The sequence below is a fragment of the Neovison vison genome, chromosome 11 (genome assembly GCF_020171115.1).
Source record: "Neovison vison isolate M4711 chromosome 11, ASM_NN_V1, whole genome shotgun sequence".
In the NCBI taxonomy this organism is placed as follows: Eukaryota; Metazoa; Chordata; class Mammalia; order Carnivora; family Mustelidae; genus Neogale; species Neogale vison.
Window position 1 is genome coordinate 138,399,964 of NC_058101.1, and position 16,582 is coordinate 138,416,545.

A 16,582-nucleotide genomic window follows, 5' to 3' on the forward strand; every position below is an offset into this window, starting at 1 on the left:
TAATAAATAAAAACACATCTGTGAGAGTATGCAAATATATCTGCAGGGTACATGTTTAGGTCAAGTGAGTCACCCTAAGTTCTAAGATTTTGCTGGTAAACCACAGGTAGAGGTAGAAATGAAAGAGAAAGATGAAGACACAGACATGAGTACAGACATGGACACAGAAAGATAGAAGCAGAAAGATTGGGGGGCGTGGATAGAGGAAGATAGATAAAACATACCTGTTGTCCTGGACGAGTCCTGTCAAGGAACCATGTTTATAGAAATCAAGTGCGTACGCATTAAGTGGCATTCTTCTTCCTTGGTTATCAAATATCTGTGACCACAATACAGGAGCCTGATTGTGATTGATACCAATTGTGCGTAGAATGACCTAGAGAAACACAAATCTTTTTGTTATTTATGTGTAAAGAAAGTTTATGCTTTCTTACATTGTGCTTTATAGTTCCTTTCTTTATTCAACTTTTTTGAAGCACACTGTTCATGATGAAGTAAGAGGGTGTCTTTCATACACACTGGGTTGGTGCTATCCTAAGCAAGTCTAGAAAATGACTTGGTACCACCTACGGACATTATTGCCTCACAGCGTACTCAGCAATTTCAACTGTCCAGCCATGAGAATAATAACAAGAGTCACTAGGAAAGCAAAGTTAATTTTAATTTTTTTTCATTATCCTAATTGGTATAAGAGATATCTTGTAAACAGAATATCAGAGATCTGGTGCCTTCTGTGTCTCAAGAGAAGAATTCAACTGTAACAACTGCAAGAACCCAATCACTAGAATAAAAAGGAAGGGGAGAGAGAGATACAAGGAAAGAGAAAAAAAGTAAGAATAGCAAGTTAACAAGTCAATAGCCTTTCATGTCTGGTCATTTTATGAAAACTATACCGGGTCAATAGGAACTACTCTAATACACTAATCAGTACAACTACTTTCTCAAATGATTTGGTGGTAGCATGACAAGTTCTTTTATCACTATAAGTTCTTGTTCTTATTCCATTATGATCCAGAAACCTGTTTGACCTAAAAAATCCAGAATATTTACATTCCAGGGAAACTATTGCACATGGGCACTAGATTTTTGTAGCAGCCCTTTTTGTAACAGTAAAGAATAAAAACAAACACAAACAGTTTTTAAGAGGAAACTAGATCAATGGCTTGTTTTACATCCACACTCTGAAATATTATGAAGCAGTGAAAATAAAATAGAGCTTCAACTGACAACATGAATGAATCTTGTGCAAAGAGCAAAACAAAACAAAAGCAAAAAACAACATCCAGGAGACTAGCGTTAAGTATTCTTTTACTTTCTATAAAAATCAAAAGCAGCAAATATAAAAAGGAACTTTGGAATATGATGTTTTTTAAAGGAGAATTAAAAACACAAAATTCAGGATAATTTGTATCCTAGGGAAAGAGGAAAGACAAGGGAGTAAAATAGAGGAGGAGTACATGGGTCCCGAGTCCATGGGTTTTCATTTTAGTTTAATGCTTTACAGCTTATCTATATGTTATTTAAAGATTATATGAATACTATGTAGCATTACATTAAAATGTAACAAACAATAAAAGCAAAATAAGATTTGAGAGGTTATAACTTACATTAGTAAAGTAAAATTGCATAAAGTGAGTTGGGTAAGGCAAGGGACATGTTGCCATCAAGGCATACTCTAGAAATACTCATCTGTGCAGGATGCTTCAAAATAAATGATATAGAACCTGCTTCTTCTAACACATCAGCAGGAACAATGAAAAGTCTGTATTAGTTCTTGCATTGTACCTTAAAGATCTCCTCTAATTGATGGTGACTAGGTGGCAATAAGACGAAGACACTATATCATATTATAACTGTAGTAGTGTTCCTCAAAAACCCCATGGAAAAATGTGCACATGGAAGGGAAGCAAAAGTTAATGTTACCTACTAACCATAAGTTGAATTAATTGTAAAATAGGGAAAAAAAAGAGAAATTATAATACTTAATAATTAATGTCTTGTTTTCAATGTGATTAGCTACAAACTTCTTACATAAGTAATTATAATTATGAAATAAAATACAGGGAAAAAGCTTCATAAAATTTTTTTAAAGATTTTATTTATTTGACAGACAGAGATCACAAGTAGGCAGAGAGGCAGGCAGAGAGAGAGAAGGAAGCAGGTTCCCCACTGAGCAGAGAGCCCGATGCAGGGCTCAATCCTGGGACCCTGGGATCATGACCTGAGCCTAAGGCAGAGGTTTTAACCCACCGAGCCACCCCAAGCTTCATAAAATTATTGATCTTATAAGCTAATTTCAGTCCTCTGTTATTTCTATCTCAGAATTCCACATTCTCCCACATTCTGTTAAGATACAACTCACATGAGGATAAAGACCTGGAGCAGTGGTCTCTAAGTAATTTTTTTTTTTAAGATTTTATTTATTTATTTGACAGAGAGAGATCACAAGTAGGCAGAGAGGCAGGCAGAGAGAGAGAGAGGAGGAAGCAGGCTCCCTGCTGAGCAGAGAGCCCGATGCGGGACTTGATCCCAGGACCCTAGATCATGACCTGAGCCGAAGGCAGCGGCTTAACCCACTGAGCCACCCAGGCGCCCCCTAAGTAATTTTTAAACCATGTACATTATCAATTTTTTTTAAAAAGTCCTTTCTCATCTCTTTTTTCATTAATGATTTTTTCTCGTCTTATTAAACAAAAAGCTTCCTCAAAGTTACTTGGGGTTTAAAAATGTACAGAGTAGCAACAAAGAGCCATATTGCTTTCCTATTAAGAAAATGGGTGACTTAAGGACTAAGCAAAAAAATAAATTTTTTTCTTTTAAATTAGGTTGTTTCCAATTACTTGAATTCAACAAAATTACAGTGGATCTAATTAAGTTGTTAATTAAGAGATCATTAAAAATATGTTTGTGATAATAGACTGGTAGGTGATTTGGGACAAACAGCTCAGAAAGAATTAGAAGAATTGTGTATCACTGTTATAAAGGTTGTTCCATTCTGAGCTACTTCTCTATTTGAATAAAGCTTCTCAACATTCAAATTAAAATTTGAAGCTGGAACTGTTTCATTCTAAAAATAAGTAAATATTCATTCTTAGTTATTGTACTAATTTAAAAAGAAATAGTTTCATCCATCCCATTAATACATTTCTAATATAACATTAATTTTATTTTTGGTAATTACTTCTCAAAATTTGTATTATATTTAAGTTTCTGCAATTAACAGGAAATAACCTGTTGTATACTGTTGAAATTGCATTCTTGTTTAAATTGAAATTTCATACTATTTAAGCTAAGAAATGTGATAGACAGGGTAGCTTAATGTTTAAAAATATATTACATTAAGGTAAAATTAGGTTGCGGAATGTATAATCTAAATACAAGAGAAAAGAACTTTAGCAAATGTTAAATCATTAGAAATTTTATTCTTGACTGTTTTTAACTTCATAATTATGAGTATTCAAATGCCTCAGCATTCAGATTCCATTTTATACATTAAAAATGATATGGTAACTTTATTTTAACATATCAAAGTTTATCTGAAGCTGGAAATTATATCATCAGAAATTATTAGAATTTGTGACAAAAATGTAAGTGTCCATTTAAAATTCACAAAGGTCTATTTAGTTTTTCAAAGTTCTTTTAAGTGATACTGGACTATTTTACATAATAGAGGACTGTCTGATTTGGGGCTAGAATAGAGTTCAAACCCTAGTGTCAAACCATAACATCAAATATAACAAAACTTATTTTCTTTCTCAAACTTTGTGTTAAAATAAAAATTAAATTTATTCCAACATTCAGTGAATTATCCAACATATTCCCAATGTGTCTAGTTCTTTATACACCATTTTGGACATCAGTGATCCAGAATACATATGGGATTTATAACATCTATAGCAAAACCAGAAAGGCCTCAAGATAGTTTTATGTGCTCTTTTCACAGCAAACTTGCATCAACCCACAAAGACAGAAGAAAAGTCGTGATACTTGGGAATTCTGTATAATGGAGCAGGGTCCCTCATGTCAACACTGAAAAACTGAAATCATATTGGCCTCAAGGGTAAATTTCCTGGATATTTCTGTTCATACACCTGGATTTTTTTTTCAATTTGGAAAATTTGAACTCTTTCTAAACAGCATAGAAGTATGCATTCAATTCTTTCTTAAAGATCTTTAAAGTATAAACCCCATTTCCACTTACATGGTTTGGAGTATTTGGTTGAAGCAAATCAGCATCAGAGTTCCCAGAGAGACAAACAAATGGAGAAATAGCTACTCTTCCTTCTTTGCAGTTCATCAAGTGAGACACAAGTTCAGAGTCCTCACATTCTTTTCCTGTGAAATCTGGCCACAGTAAGTTGGAATAGTTTAGCTTTTTAAAAAATCAGCCAAATTGTTGCACTTTATGCACATTCTCTAGACCATGCTACAATGGAGTAATTCAACTTTCCAGGACCTATGACAGATTGGATGAGTATATCACATAGCATAAGTAGCATGGGGCACCTGGGTGGCTCAGTCAGTTAAGCCTCTGCCTTTGGCCCAGGTCATGATCCCGGGGACCTGGGATCAAGTCCCACATTGAACTCCTGGCCTAGTGGGGAGCCTGCTTCTCCCTCTGCCTTCAGCTCCCCCTGCTTGTGCTCTCTCTCTGAAAAATAAATAAAATATTTTTTTAAGTGAGTTGCACATCTTGGCACAGCATAATTCAATAAATGTTAGCTGTTAATATTATCAATATTATGAAATTTGGTATTATGTTTTAGTTCCTTGATCAACAGGTAATAAAAGACTACCTTTCAATTGCATGCTCTTTTAACACAGAATTATTGTTATTACCTTGAAGCTTTTCCCACCGAACTTAGATCTGGCCTCACAATCATTCCAGTGAGGGTATCCCAAGAGGCCACTGTCAATGGGTTTGGAAATGGCATATGAGAAGAAATATTTTTTCCATTCCCATTCTTTTTTTAAAAGATTTTATTTATGTATTTGAGAGAGAGAGAGAGAGAGAGAGCACATGCGCACAAGCAGGAGGAGGGGCAGAGGGAGATGCAGGCTCCACACTAAGCAGGGAGCCCAACATGGAACTCCATCCTTGAACTCCGGGATCATAACCTGAGCGAAAGGCAGATGCTTAACCAAATGAGCCACCCAGGCATCCCCTCTATTCCTGCTCTCAAAAAGGACCAGATTGTGCATTCAAAGGTGACTCTAATTTGTAATGAAGGCACTCCTATTTTGCTTCCTTTGAGATGCTCACAATGATCCACTGTTACTGTTTGCTTTTGTTCATGCTGCTTCTCACTTTAATAGGCCCAGGAAGTAATAGGCTCTGCTTCCTTTTTCCAGTTGAAGAAGTTAAGGTATAATAAAATTAGGAAATTGCTACCCATGACTCAACCCTTTCCTTTTATCCAAGTCAGCTTTTCCTGTTTATTTTCCCCTCAATTTATATCCAATGGCTTATGAAAAATAAGAGCAAAGATTAATGTGTTTACTATGTGCTAGATACTGTTTTAAGATATTCACATATATTAACTGAATTATTTAAATCTCACCCAAACTAGGTTTGTAATGCTATTCTCTTTTTTATATAACTTGAGAAAATTGAGGCATGAATATGGATTATTGAAATAATATGGAATCTTGCCCAAGGTCTCCCTTCTAAGAATAGCAGAACCAGAGTTTGGGTCCAGGTAATCTTCCAAGTCTATACATATTTCTTCAAGAAAATGAGTGATAGAATGGTCTCTCATTTCTCTTCATTTTATAAATGTCCTTACTGCACTTTCCAGGCTTGCCCCAAAAGCAATCTTTAATCAAGATGGTTTATAAATGACTCTATTTATTTTTATTCTCCATTGCCCTTTTGGCTTCTAAAAATCAAGAGTTTCCTTCTTTGGAAAGCAGATTTTTTTAAGGCATACTGATCCTTCCCAGGCTCTTCTCTTCCTCTGGAAAAAATATTCTTTTTTTTTTTCTTTAAATTGTTCCACAGTGGAGCTAAGATATACTTACCTATTTTTGACAATGGGAGTTGATATTCCTGTTTCATATCAGCCAATTTGGAAACATTTAGTAGGAAGGAGGCAAAGGCTTTTGTAATGTCCATGTTATACTCATGCAAAGCATCGTTAAAATCCTCAGGGAGATCATCAAGGAACACCTAAATCATCAGGGAGATCATTAAGAACAATGGAAAGCCAAATAGTTTTTTTAGAAAGATCTATATGCCTTCCTTGAATACTAAAATTTGGAAGAGTGGCAAAGAACACTGCAATATAATTCTGTAGTCACATTATTTATTCAATTATTTATTCAATTTATTTAGTCAATTATTTATTCAATAATATAATTGTTACATTCTTTCATCTGTGAAATTGAAGTAAAATTTATTTTTTGTTTCTATGTGCATTTATAAAAACTAGTACACTCAATTAAAATTTTGCTTTCACACTACTTAACACCATCTTTTTCCTTTTTAAAAATTTTTTATTTAAATTCCAGTGTGGTTAACATCCAGTTTAATATTAATTCCAAGTGTATAGTATAGTGATTCAACACTTCCGTACAACACTGGCCACATTTCCTTAATAGATCCCAGACACAGGACTTTTTATATCTTCCTTGGTTAGTTTTGGAAGGTTACATTTTCTAGGAATATGCCCATTTTGTCCAAATAACAAAATTTAATGGCATAAATTATTCATAATACCCTCTTTTAGTCTTCTCAATGTCCAAAGTAAGATCTGTAGTAATATCCCATTTTCTGTCCCGATATTTGTAAAATTTACCTTTAATTAGATTTTCTATTTGTTTTATTTTCTGAGCTTAAGCTGAAAAATTAAATCATTGATTTTTTTCAGCCTTTAATCTTTTCTAAGATATAATTATAAGCCTATAAATTTTGCTCTAAACATTGTATGAGTTACATCTTGTATTTGTATATTTATTATTGTTTAATTAAAATATTTAATGATTTCATTTTATTTTCATCCTATTTATATTTTGTCCAATGTGTTTTCTTAATTTTTTACTTTATTTTTTCAGTGTTCCAAGATTCATTGTTTATGCACCACACCCAGTGCTCCACGCAATACGTGCCTTCCATAATACCCACCACCAAACTTACTCAACCTCCCACCCTTCTCCCCTCCAAAATCCTCAGTTTGTTTCTCAGAGTCCACAGTCTCTCATGGTTTGTCTCCCCCTCCAATTTCCCCCAACTCACTTCTCTTCTCCATCCCCCCATGCCCTCCATGTTATTCCTTATGCTCCACAAATAAGCGAAACCATATGATAATTGACTCTCTCTGCTTGACTTATTTCACTCAGCATAATCTCTTCCAGTCCCATTCATGTTGATACAAAAGTTGGGTATTCATCCTTTCTGATGGAGGCATAATATTCCATTGTATATATGGACTATATCTTCTTTATCCATTCATCTGTTGAAGGGCATCTTGGCTCTTTCCACAGTTTGGCAACTGTGGCCATTGCTGCTATGAACACTGGGGTACATCTTGCCCTTCTTTTCACTGCATTTGTATCTTTGGGTAGGGTCATAGGGTCATAGCATGGTCATAGGGTAGCTGTATTTTTAATTTTTTGAGGAATCTCTGCACTGTTTTCCAAAGTGGCACTACCAACTTACATTCCCACCAACAGTGTAAGAGGGTTCCCTTTCTTCACAACCTCTCCAACACTTGTTTCTTGTCTTGTTAATTTTGGCCATTCTAACTGGTATAAGGTGGTGTCTCAATGTGGTTTTGTTTGAATCTCCCTGATGGCTAATGATAATAAACATTTTCTCATTTGTCTATTAAATATTTATATGTCTTCTTTGGAGAAATGTCTGTTCATGCCTTCTGCCCATTTTTGATGTGATTATCTGTTTTTTGAGCATTCAGTTGAGGAGTTCTTTATAGATCTTGGATATCAGCCCTTTGTCTGTAGTGTCATTTGTGAATATCTTCTCCCATTCCGTGAGTTGCCACTTTGCTTTGTTGCCTATTTCCTTTGCTGTGCAGAAGCTTTTCAGATACTTAATTGTGAAATTCACGAATCATAATTTCAGACAGAAGGTCTTAAGGGCAGCTAGGGGGAAGATATGCCTTATGTACAGAGGAAAGACCATCATAATAACATCAGACCTGTCCATAGAAACCTGGCAAGCCAGAAAGGGCTGGCAAGACATATTCAGGATACTAAATAAGAAGAACATGCAACCAAGTATACTCTATCCATCAAGGCCGACATTCAAAATGCTTGGAGAGATAAGACCAGCAAGGTTTAAAAGAGTAGGTGGCACTACAAGAAATATTGAGGGGCATTCTATAAAAGAAAAAAGAACCCAAGAGTGTCATAGAACAGAAATTTATAGAGACAATCTATAGAAACAAGGACTTCACAGGCAACATGATGTCAATAAAAACTTATCTTTCTATAATCACTCTCATCATAAACAACCTAAATGCTCCCAAAAAATGGCCCAGGGTTGCAGACTGGATAAAAGGACATGACCCATCCATATGTTATCTACAAGAGACATATCTGGAACCTAAAGATACATCCAGACTGAAAGTGAAGGGATGGAGAACAATCTTACATGCCAACGGGCCTCAAAAGAAAGCTGGGGTAGTGATTCTCTCATCAAATAAATTAGATTTTAAGCTAAAGATAGTAGTCAGAGATAAAGAAGGACACTACATCATTATTAAAGAGTCTATCCATGAAGAAGATCTAACAGTTTATAAATATTTATGCCCCCAATATGGGAGCAGTCAACTACATAAGTTAACTGTTAACCAAAATAAAGTCATACTGATATGACTACATTAATTGTAGGGGATCTTACCATGCCACTCTCAGTAATAGATCATCCAAGCAGAAAATCAATAAAGAAACAAAAGCTTTGAATGACACATTGGACCAGATGGACCTCATAGATATATACAGAACTCTCCACCCTAAAACAATAGAATACTCATCCTTCTCAAGCACACATGAAATTTTCTCCAAGATAGACCACATACTGGGTCACAAATCAGGGCTCAATCAATACCAAAAGACTGAGATTATTCCCTGCTTATTCTCACAATGCTTTGGAAATGAAACTCAGCCACAAGAAAAATTCTGGGAGGAATTCAAACATTTGGAAGCTAAAGACAATCCTGCTCAAGAATGTTTGAATCAACAAGGAAATCAGAGAAGAACTTAAACAATTCATGGAAACCAATGAGAATGAAGACACATCAGTCCAAAACCTATGGGATATGGCAAAGGCAGTCCTGGGGTGGGAGAATATATAGCCATCCAAGCCTCACTCCAAAGAACTGAAAAATCCTGAATACACCAACACTCTTTACTGGAAAATCAACCCCAAATTAAGCCAAACACCTGCCCAAGAAGGGAAATAATCAAGATTAGAGCAGAGGTCAATGAGTTAGAAACTAGAGATAAAGCAGAACACATCAATGAAACTAGAAGCTGGTTCTTTAGAAGAATCAATAAGAACAATAAACCACTGGCCAAACTAATCCAAAAGAAAAGAGAGAGGACCCAAATTAATAAATAATGAATGAAAGGGGCAGAGATCACAACTAACACCAAGAAAATAGAAACAATCATCAGAAATTATTATCAACATTTATATGTCAGTAAGTTAAGCAACCTAGATGAAATGGATGCATTCCTGGAAATCTATAAATTTCTAAAACTGAATCAGGAAGAAATTGACAGCCTAAATAGACCAATATCTAGTAACAAGATTGAAGCAGTGATCAAAAACCTCCCAAAAAACGAGTCCAGGATCTGATGGATTCCATGGAGAATTCTACCAAACATCCAAAAAAACAGATAATTCCTATTCTCCTGAAGCTGTTTCAAAAAATAGAAACAGAAAGAAAACTTCCAGACTCTTTCTATGAATCCAGCATTACCTAGATCCCCAAACCAGGCAAAGACCCCACCAAAAAGGAGAATTTCTGACCAATATTCCTGATGAATATGGATGCCAAGATTCTCAACAAGATCCTAACCAATATGATCCAACAGTAACATTAAAAAGATTATCCATCAAGACCAGGTGGGATTTATCCATGGCATGCAAGGGTGGTTCAACATTCACAAATCAATGTGATAGAACAAATCAATAAGAGAAAGGAGAAGAACCACATGGTCCTCTCAATTGATGCAGAAAAAGCATTTGACAAAATACAGCATCCGTTCCTGATTAAAACTCTTCAAAATATAGGGATAGAGGGAACATTCCTTAACTTCATAAAACCTATGAAAAACCCACAGCGAATATCATTCTCAAAAAGGAAAAGCTGACAGCCTTCCCTTTGAGATCAGGAACATGACAAGGATGCCCACTCTCACCACTGTTCTTCAACATAGTACTAGAAATACCAGCAACAGCAATCAGAAAACAAAAAGAAATAAAAGTATTCAAATTGGCAAAGAAGTCAAACTCTCTCTATTCACAGATGACATGATACTTTATATAGAAAGCCCAAAGTCTCCACCCCCAACTACTAGAACTCATACAGCAATTCAGTAATGTGGCAGGATACAAACCAATACAAAATCAATGCACAGAAATCATTTGCTTTCTTATACATTCTAACAATGTATTTGTATCAATGTATATGTATTAGTGTAATTATTCTAACAATGAAAATATAGAAAGGGAAATTAGAGAATTGATTCCATTTACTCTATCTCCAAGAAGCATAAGATATCTGGAAATAAACCTAACCAAAGAGGTAAAGTATCTGTACTCGAGGAACTACAGAACACTCATGAAAGAAACTGAAGAAGACACAAAAAGATGGAAAAACATTCCATGCTCATGGATCAAAAGAATAAACATTGTTAAAATGTCTGTGCTGCCTAGAGCAATGTATACTTTCAATGCCATCCTGATCAAAATTCCACTGGCATTTTTCAGAGTGCTGGAACAAACATTCCTAAAATTTGTATGGAACCGGAGGAGACACCGAATTGCTAAGGAAATGTTGAAAAATAAAAACAAAGCTGACGACATCACATTGCCTGATTTCAAGCTTTACTACGAAGCTGTGATTACCAAGACAGCATGGTAATGGCATAAAAACAGACACATAGATGAGTGGAACAGAGTAGAGAGTCCAGAAATGGGTCCGCAACTCTGTGGTCAAATAATCTTCGACAAAGCAGGAAAAAATACTCAGTGGAAAAAAGACTCTTCAATAAATGGTGCTGGGAAAATTGGACAGCTATGTATAGAAGAATGAAACCCGGCCATTCTCTCACACCATATACAAAGATAAACTCAAAATGGATAAAAGACCTCAATGTGAGGCAGGAATCTATCAAAATCCTAGAGGAGAACATAGGCAGCAACCTCTTCGACATCAACCACAGCAACTTCTAAGACATGTCTCCAAAGGCAAAGGAAACAAAAGTGAAAATGAACTTTTGAGACTTCATTAAGATAAGAATTTTATTTATATTCAAAAGGTATTTTATCTCAGTAAGCATTACAAGTACAAATTTTTTAAAATCAGTGTTACAAGGCTTAAAAGCAACTGATTAGGGCTCTGTCATACCACCTACACCCTCAGTCCCAGAACCGTGTTAAACTCTCCTGCTACTTCTTTTGTTGACCTATGTATTTAGAAATGTATCTATCTAATTTTCAGGCAACTCAGGAATTTCGGATTCTTCTGGTAAGTATTTACTTGGCATATCTATTCTTCTATCATTTTACCTTCAACCTTTCTGGGACCATATAGCTAAAATGTGATTTGTATAAACAGCATATAATTGTGGTTTTTTTCTTAATAATATCTAAAAATGTTAGTATTTTACCTGAAGTATTTAGTACATGTCTATCCAATGCAGTTACTTATACAGTTGAGTTTGTATATACAACTTTAATATTTAGTTTCTATCCAGACCATATATTATATATTATTTTTCTCTGTTCTTGCCTTTTTTTTAAAATCGGGTTTTCTTCTATTAACACTTGTGCACTATTTTGCTAGTCTTTATCCCAGAGAATATAAAATACATTTTTAATTTTCACAACTCTTAATAGTATAAGAACCTTAAAATACTCAAATATATTTACTCTTCCCAACACTTATGTTATGATTATCATGCATTTTAGTTTATATATATATATAATAGATTTTATAATTATTTTTGGGTACAGTAGATATTTATTTATATTTACCCACACATTATCCTTTCTAGTATGTTTCATGACCTGTTACATCTTCAAGTCTCCCAAGTTTAGATTTTTTTGTCTGCCTAAAATATATGATATTTCTTTTAACACATATACAAGAAACTATTAGAACTAACCAACGGTAACAGCAAAGTTGGAGGATACAAAATCAACATAAATAGTTGTGTTCCAAAAAAAATGTATTTCTATACTTTGAGTAAGTATCTGAAAAGAAAATTAGGATAATCTCATTTGTGGATAGCATTCAAAAAGAATAAAATATTTAGGTATAAACTTAACCAAGGAGGTAAAGATCTCTTCACTTTAAAAAGTATAAAACACTCATAACATAGAGGACATTAGGAGAAGGAAGGGGAAAATGAAGGGCGGGAAATGAGAGGGAGAGAGGAACCATGAGAGACTATGGACTCGGAATCAGAGTTTTGGGGAGGGTGGGGGATGGGTGAGACCAGTGATGAGTATTAAGGAGGACATGAGAGACTATGGACTCTGAAAAACAATCTGAGGGGTTTGAAGTGGCGGGGGGGTGGGAGGTTGGGGTACCAGGTGGTGGGTATTATAGAGGGCACGGCTTGCATGGAGCACTGGGTGTGGTGAAAAAATAATGAATAATGTTTTTCTGAAAATAAATAAATTGGAAAAAAAATCCAACTTCACTTAAAGTGAGGTGATATTTCTGAGAAAAAAAAAAGGAGGACATATATTGCATGGAGCGCTGGGTATTATATGCAAACAATGAATCAAGGAACACTACATCAAAAACTAATGATGTACTGTATGGTGACTAGAATAACCTTAAAAAGGAAAAGCAATAAAATTTTAAATAAACATTCAAAATAAATAAATAAATAAAGTGATAGTCCAGGTTAAAGTTAAAAAAAGAAAAAACATTCATGAACAAAATTACAGCAGACACAAATAATACAAAGGAATGCCATGTTCATAGATTAAAATAATAATTACTAATAAGATATCAAAAATATCCAAAGTGATCTATAGGTTCACTGCAATTCCTATCAAAATCTCATGGCATTTTTTACAGAAACAAAAATCAATCCCAGAATTCATATGGAATCACAAAATACCCTGAATCATCAAAATAATCTTGAAGGGGGGAATAAAGCCAGAGGCATCACATTTTGTAATTTTAGAACACATTATAAGAGTACAGTAATTAAAACAGTATTGTATTAGTATCGTGAAAGACATATAGACTAATGGAACAAAATAGAGTCCAGAAATAAATCCAAGTATATATGGTCAAAAAATCTTTGACAAGGGTGTCAAGAACATACAATGGGAAAGGATGATCTCTTCAACAAATGGTGTTGGCAAAATTTGATAAACACATGTAAAAGAATGAAATTGACCCTTACCATACACTGTACATAAAAACAAACTCAAATGCATTAAAGAATTAAATGTAAGACCTGAAACTATAAAATTCATTGAAGAAAATATAAGGACATTGGTCTTAGAAATGATTTTTTATATGACACCAGAAGCACAGGCAACAAAAATGAAAATAAATAAGTAGGACTAAATCAAACTAAAACATTCTGCATAGCAAAGGAAATAATAAAGTGAAAAGGCATTTCCAGAATGGGAGAAAATATTTCTAATATTTCAACTACCTAGTAAGGGGATAATATCCAAATATATAAATAAATCTTCTACAACTCTATAGCAAAAAAATAAAAAGAGTGGGCAAAGGACTTGATTAAACATTTTTCCAAAGAAGTCATACAAATGACCACTACGTGTATTAAAAGCTGCTCAACTGCACTAATCATTAGGGAAATGCAGATGAAGCCCACATTAGATATTGTCTCCTACCTGTTTGTATGGGTATTATCAAAAAATCAAAAAGGTAAGTGTTGAGGGGAGAATATAGAAAAATTAGAATCCCTGTACACTCTTGGTAGAAATGTACACTGATGCAGCCACTATGGAGAACATTTAGAGTTTTCCTCAAAAAATTAAAAATAGAACTACCACATGATCCAGCAATCCCATTGTCATGTATATATCAAAAGAATTAAAATAAGGATCTTGAAGAGATATCTGTACCCCCTTGTTCACTTCAAAACTATTCACAATAAGCTAGATATGGAAACAACCCAAATGTCCATCAAGAGATGAATGGAAATTGGAAGGGGAGGTGAACCATGAGAGACTATGGACTCTGAAAAACAGTCTGAAGGGTTTGAAGTGGCGGGGGGGTGGGAGGTTGGGGTACCAGGTGGTGGGTATTATAGAGGGCACAGCTTGCATGGAGCACTGGGTGTGGTGAAAAAATAATGAATAATGTTTTTCTGAAAATAAATAAATTGGGGGAAAAAAAAAAAAACAAAAAAAAAAACAAAAAAAAAATCTTTAAAAAATAATAAAATAAAATAAATTTAAAAAAAAAAAAAAAGAGATGAATGGATATGGTAATGTGGTATATACATACAATAGAATATTATACTACATTTAAAAGGAAGGAAATCTTTCCATTAGCAAAAACATGGATGAACCTAGAGGATATTATGCTAAGTAAAATAAGCCAGTCACAGAAGGACAAGTAATTCATGATTTCATGTAACGGAATTTATATCTTTTAAATTCTATTTATATTCCACTTATATCATAAATGGTTAAACTCATAGATGCAGAGACTAGAATGGTGACTCCCAGGGCCTGGATGGGGGAAGAAAGGGGGAATTGTTTTTCATTGGATATAAAGTTTCTGTTATGCAAGATAAATAAATTCTAGAGATCGACTGTACAATGGAGTACCTATAGTTAACAATACAATATTGTTTAGTTCAAAATACATAAAGAGGATAAATCTCGTGTTAAGTGCTCCTACCAAAAAAAAAAAAAAAAAGCCACCTTACACACAAGGAATATGGGATATGATGAATATATGTCATACCTGGGTTGTAGTGATGATATCATGGATATATGCACATGTCCAAACTATTAAGACATATATATTAAATGTGTGCAATTCCCTGTATATCAGATATACCTCAGTAATAATAAAGTTAAAAAAGTAAAGTAGAGAGCAGTCTCGGGTCAAAATGGCAAACAGGCCTGCCATTGCAGCATCAAGCCAATGGCTGGAGGGTATTCGAAAATGGTACTACAATGCTGCAGGGTTCAATAAACTGGGGTTAATGCGAGATGATACAATACATGAGAATGATGATGCGAAAGAAGCCATAAGAAGGCTACCTGAGAACCTTTATAATGACAGGATGTTTCTCATTAAGAGGGCACTGGACCTGACCATGAGGCATCAGATCTTGCCTAAAGAGCAATGGACAAAATACAAGGAGGATAAATTCTACCTTGAACCATATCTGAAAGAAGTTATTCGGGAAAGGAAAGAGAGAGAAGAATGGGCGAAGAAGTAATCATGGAGTTGAAAACTGTCATTGCAGCTGCCCTCAAGTATTTTTAAGAAGTTGAATAAAGCTGAAATGTACAATTTAGAACTATCTGAGCTGCAAATGTATTGCTTTAAATAAATATCTATTATGATTACTAAAAAAAAAAGTAAAATAGATCATGCATACCTTCCTGATGTATTATTAAATCAATTACAATATATTTAGCCCATTTTAAATTATGTTTAAAACATGCAAACTATACATACATATTTATGTATGAAAATAGAGTAGGAGAAAATTTTTGCCCATTTTCTTCTAGCTTCAACTATTTTGGTTAAAAAGTCAGCTATCAATATCATTGCTTTTTTCAAGGAAATGCCTGTTTCAGCTCTAGCTGGTTTATGATTTTCTCTTTGTTTTTTACTTTCAGTAGTTTTAGTTTAACATTTATATTTATCCTTCTTGAAGTTGACTAATAAGCTTTTGGAACTATGGAGTGCTGCCTTTTACCAGCTTTAGAAAATTCCCAAATAGAAGAGTTTTGAATACTCTTCTGCCATTTTCTTCCCTTCTTTTCTTAATAGACTCCCATTACATAACATTAGATCTTTTGACTGTAATCCATATTTCTCTTATGCTATCTGGCTTCAATTTTTTTCTTCTGTGGTACAGTTCGGGTACTTTTTGTTGAGCTGTCAGCTCATTGATTCTGACTTCTGATAGGTATATTCTGACCAGATATTATATTTTTCAATTCTGACATTTCCATTTAATTATGTGGTAAAATTCTAATTATCTGGTGAAATTCTCTAACCTTCCATGAATTTTTTCTATCTATCACTATCTCCTGTTTTCTAACACTTCTCCTATTTATCTATCATTTTTCCTATTTTCTTGAACATACTAATCGTACTTAAATTCTTTGCCTCTTAACTCTAATATCTGAATCATCTGTGTGTCG

General features: G+C 34.2%; 2 protein-coding genes across 4 annotated transcripts in view; one reads left to right on the top strand and one right to left on the bottom strand.

Moving 5' to 3' along the window:
- The window catches only part of DDX60 (DExD/H-box helicase 60), a 116,932-nt gene that overhangs the window by 11,874 nt on the left and 88,476 nt on the right, over positions 1-16,582 (bottom strand). For all 3 annotated transcript variants that reach the window (XM_044224817.1, XM_044224815.1, XM_044224816.1), the window contains 3 exons: positions 6,022-6,169; positions 4,202-4,344; positions 225-376 (listed from right to left, as the gene is read on the bottom strand). In XM_044224817.1, the coding sequence (XP_044080752.1) occupies positions 225-376; positions 4,202-4,344; positions 6,022-6,169 (443 nt within the window). The remainder of the gene's footprint in view (positions 1-224; positions 377-4,201; positions 4,345-6,021; positions 6,170-16,582) is intronic.
- LOC122889565 (cytochrome b-c1 complex subunit 7-like) lies at positions 15,310-15,723 on the top strand. Its single transcript, XM_044224819.1, has one exon. It carries the CDS (start codon positions 15,310-15,312, stop codon positions 15,643-15,645), a length of 336 nt encoding a protein of 111 aa, XP_044080754.1. The 3' UTR covers positions 15,646-15,723.